The sequence below is a fragment of the Clavelina lepadiformis genome, chromosome 6 (genome assembly GCF_947623445.1).
Source record: "Clavelina lepadiformis chromosome 6, kaClaLepa1.1, whole genome shotgun sequence".
NCBI lineage: Eukaryota > Metazoa > Chordata > Ascidiacea > Aplousobranchia > Clavelinidae > Clavelina > Clavelina lepadiformis.
Genome location: NC_135245.1, coordinates 15314365 through 15318818, shown reverse-complemented (window position 1 = coordinate 15318818; position 4454 = coordinate 15314365). Strand labels below are relative to the sequence as shown.

General features: G+C 33.6%; 1 protein-coding gene across 1 annotated transcript; it reads left to right on the top strand.

Moving 5' to 3' along the window:
* The first annotated feature begins 2001 nt into the window (after positions 1–2001).
* Positions 2002–3379, top strand: LOC143462010 (barrier-to-autointegration factor-like). Its single transcript, XM_076959996.1, has 2 exons — positions 2002–2182; positions 2473–3379. Exons 1-2 carry the CDS (start codon positions 2057–2059, stop codon positions 2617–2619), a joined length of 273 nt encoding a protein of 90 aa, XP_076816111.1. The 5' UTR covers positions 2002–2056; the 3' UTR covers positions 2620–3379.
* Positions 3380–4454: the final 1075 nt, after the last annotated feature.

The following is a 4454-nucleotide window of genomic DNA, read 5'->3' as shown; positions in this document are numbered from 1 at the left end:
CCAGTACCGGTAACCTCCCACTCACATAGCGTTAATTCTTACGTTATATTGAAAATGCAAGCCTATTTTTATTTATAACGTTAATCCTCAACTAGCCTACCACTTACCATTAGCAATTGTGACTTGGACAATAGTTAAATAATTCACAGTGAGTGTTCGAAGGATATTTGAGCCACACTTCCGTCAGCGAACAGTTAGGCCTATATACAAATGTTCAAGCTTTATTTTATTAGTTACGATGAAACGGTATTTTCTAACAAAATGGGAAAGCTGAATCTGAATTTCATATCTCATAATTAATTTTCTAAATTTAAAGTAGTGAGAACTTACTGCTACAGTCAGCTAGTGGGATTTTAAGCCACGCTTGCGCAAACCAATGCATGTTTTAGTTTTAAGGCCGTAATATGACTTAACATAAGTGATGCAGTTAATTGCAGGTTACCGTATATTACAAAAACCTGTGGAAAGCATGTAACTAGATTAAAAGCTCATTGAAGTTATCCTAATAGCTTCAACAAATAATGTCTGCTGCGAAAAAGAGAAAAGCATATTAAAATTATTAGTTAGCAAGTAATATTTACTGCATTAAGTATATTTCACACGTGATGCTAGGTCTTCATTTGCTAATGAAGTGAAAATTTGGGCCATTGTAATAAAAGTTTGCTGACCACTGTTGTAGGCCTACACTACCACGCCTAAGTGGGTCTACAGGAGAATGGAAGTACGCAATCAGATGACGTCACAATTTGAGTAGTTGGGGTCTACTATACAAAAGCATCCTGTTGTTGTGCACTTGTATACTAAACCATATACGTATACGCATAAGTGAAATAGGTGAGCTGTTTTACTTACTAGCGAACAGCATATTCTTGTATTGTTAGGTCTTCATTGTCTGCTTTAAGATGTTTTATCCGCCCGAGAGTTATCTTTGTTATGTTCCTTCATGCTAAGTAGGCCATAGGATGAGGTAGGCTAGCCAGTCTACGAAAGTACCCAGTATCCAAATTTTACCAAAAATTTGCTATTTTATTATAAATTTTTAGTCCAATTTAATATTTTTTTTGCAGGTATAGTAAGCAAGATTGCTTTTTTAATTGTAGACTAAATTTCAAGTGTCTATGTACAATATGGTCAAACGTCCTAAATCGATTGTACACAGATTTGCCCCCAAAAAAATGTGCACCAGTCATTATAAAAAACAAACAAAAAAAATTATCGCCTTTGGTTGACCTATATCTTTCATATAACCACATGTTAAAGATAAACTCACTGCATGCTTTCTGATCTTCTTATCTTATTTTGTATTATCTTATATGTATTTTGTCATGCTATCGATTTTAGTCCGATAACATGTTTCGCATTGGCTGTGTGAACTTTGTTGTGGCATGCTCCAAACTTGGTAATTTCGAAAAAGTTTTTATGTCATTTACTAATAAAGGGTCTTTGTCTTCGATCACAGATAAAACATTTTTAAGTCTTCTGCAGAGTTAGAAGCAATAACGTGTGTTTTAATAGACCCTTTCCGAGTTACAGGGGCCATATTGTTTGGGTGGCAACATTTTTACGATCTCCTATACTTAGCAATTGAAATTGTCAACCCACTTTAATTCATTTTATGTGTATGAATATGAATTGAACTCATATGAATTCATATAATTCCTACTTACCTGAGTGAAATCAATACAACTCGATGCCCAAAACGGTTGTAGTTTTAAAAAAGAATCAAAGTGGATTGACATTTTCCATTGTAACGTAAAGGCGGTCGAAAAAATCTTACCACCCTGACAGTAACTCGGAAAGGTTTATTTAGTGGTACTACGACAGTTTATCGAACGACAATTAATCGAACCGACAGTTAATCGAACGACAATTTATCGAACGACAATTAATCGAACCGACAGTTGATCGAACGATAAATCATAACCCTAACTCTAATCGAACCGACAGTTGATCGAACGACTTTATCGAACGATAAATCCTAACCCTAACCCAGCCAATTCATATCTTGTTTTTATTTCAGTATTGTAAGATATAGTTAAATTTTTTGACAAGCAATATGTCTTCAACATCACAAAAGCATAAAGAATTTGTCGGTGAGCCCATGGGTGAAAAAGGGGTGAGAGAAATTGCTGGCATAGGAGAGGTCCTTGGAAAAAGGTTAACTGACAAGGGTTATGACAAAGTAAGAGAATTGCTTTTAAGTTTAGTGATAATAATTGGTTTTGTAAAGTAGTTTTTTTTTTCGAAGAAATTGCTTGTTCATATTTGCAATGTTGAGGTATATAACCATGTGTATTGTACAAAACAAGCTATATTTGTATGATGTGGAGTTGTATTGTTTGCTCATGGTTTGATTTATTTTACACCATTAGTGGTTTTGAGTTTCGTGTTTGTACTTGGGTTAAAAGCAATAAAAAGAGATGAACCACCCCACTGTTGCCTTATGATACTATATTTGCATGATTTGTTTAGGCTTATGTGGTGCTCGGTCAATTTCTAATCTTAAAGAAAAATGAAGAGCTTTTTTTGGATTGGATGAAAGAAGAGGTGGGAGCAAATAAGAAGCAAGGTGGTGATGCATACTCATGTCTGAAACAATGGTGTGAAGCGTTCTTGTGAGCAAAATATATTGTTGTTGGAGTCCTATTTAAGTAGCACTCCCTATTTTACCAACGGATACTTTCTTTTATAACCTACTTTTCAATATAATGTTTTAACTGCATGCAAACATGTGTAATTTGGTTGTTATGAAGACATGCATTTTCATATTTCTCAAATGAGTTTATAACTCACAAACCTGTTGTTAACTACTGGGAATGATTATGATGTATGTAATGATTTTGTCTCAGGTTGGGATTGTTTTCTTGATTCTTTTACTCTGGTCTTACTATTACTGTACAAACTATTTTGATCAACCAGTTGTTTAAGGCTATCATTGAGGAATCGTCCAGTATTTATCTATAAATTTTCAAACAACTTCAGAATTTCCATACACATATCACTGAAAAGCCTTCACATTGTGCTCACACGTGATAGAAATGTCAGTATTGTTTATGGAAATAGGTATAAGACAATAGATCTATTACCCAAGTAAAATCTGATGACCATTATCACCTAAAAGATTTTTATGCATTAGTCTGTAATATGTTAGCTGCTTGCCAAATTTCTTGCTATATTTACCCCATCAAATACATATTCTTCAAATGTTTTGATAAGAGTAAAATGTTGGAAGTCAATTTTATCACTGCCCCTCTGTACTATTTAAATTTTGTCTTTGCTGCTCAGAGTATATATTTGAAAATGAAACTCCATATTGCTTTGTGCTTGATTTTCTGATTTGTGTGTTTTAAAATGTTCATTAAAGTGAAGAATTGGTGTACAGGTGCCTTGAAATTTTCATGTTTCAGAATAGACTTTATGTTAATAGACAAGTTGTTAACATACATTATTGAATGTATCACCACAAACAGCTATAGCTATCAAAACAGTTAAATGTAGCTCGCTTAATATAGTCAACGGTCTATCTATATAATTACCGTCAAAAATTTACAATTGATATTTACAGGAACTGCAAAATTCTCCCAAATGCAGCTACATTGCAAGCTTGCTATTTGGTTGTTTTATTAAAATTGGTTTGTGTAGGTGTGTGCACGCAAATGTTATCAGATAGTGTACTCAAAGTGAACGTTCTGTAACATTTTGGTAACGTATTTTCTTAACATCATATGCTGTAGTCTCAGACACGGCATCATGCAAGAGAATGTATATAAAAACGTTAACGATTTACCAAATTTCAAATGTAAGTGGTTGCATCCACTCAACAATGGTTTCAAAAAACCGCTAAATCTCTGAAACTTTCAGCCGACTATCTTATGGTCATTGTGTTGATTAAATCGTCCTGTTTCTCAACACAACAAAATCATGAATACATAAACTGTATTAATAATTGTCTTGTGTATGGAACAAATTTGATGTCGTGCTCAGGTCAATGTTTCAAATTTTAAACAATCTGGCAAAACAGTTTGTACCCCCAGAGATCTGTGAATTAGAAACCGCTCAACTGCAAACACCTCACTTACATAACAAGATCATTGCTTTTTCCTGGATGGCCGACTTGCCTTATTTCTACTATTTAGTTAATTATCCATCGTACTAACAGTACTGTATTATTGAATACTCACACAATGCTTCACTGCTTATGTTACATACATGCATACTCATATTTTTAGTGAAGTTTATGCTACCAATTTTTCATCTTATCATTTAACAATACATAATTGCTAAATATGATGTATGCACTGCTGAAAATTGGTAGAAAATCATCTTAAGTCGTGTTGTAAATTTGTAAGGTTAATGAATGTGATTCTAAGAGTTGCAAAAGTAAAACATCTATCTGTTCAGATCTATACCGATTCGATTCAACCATGAACAGATTACATAATGTTCCCACCACA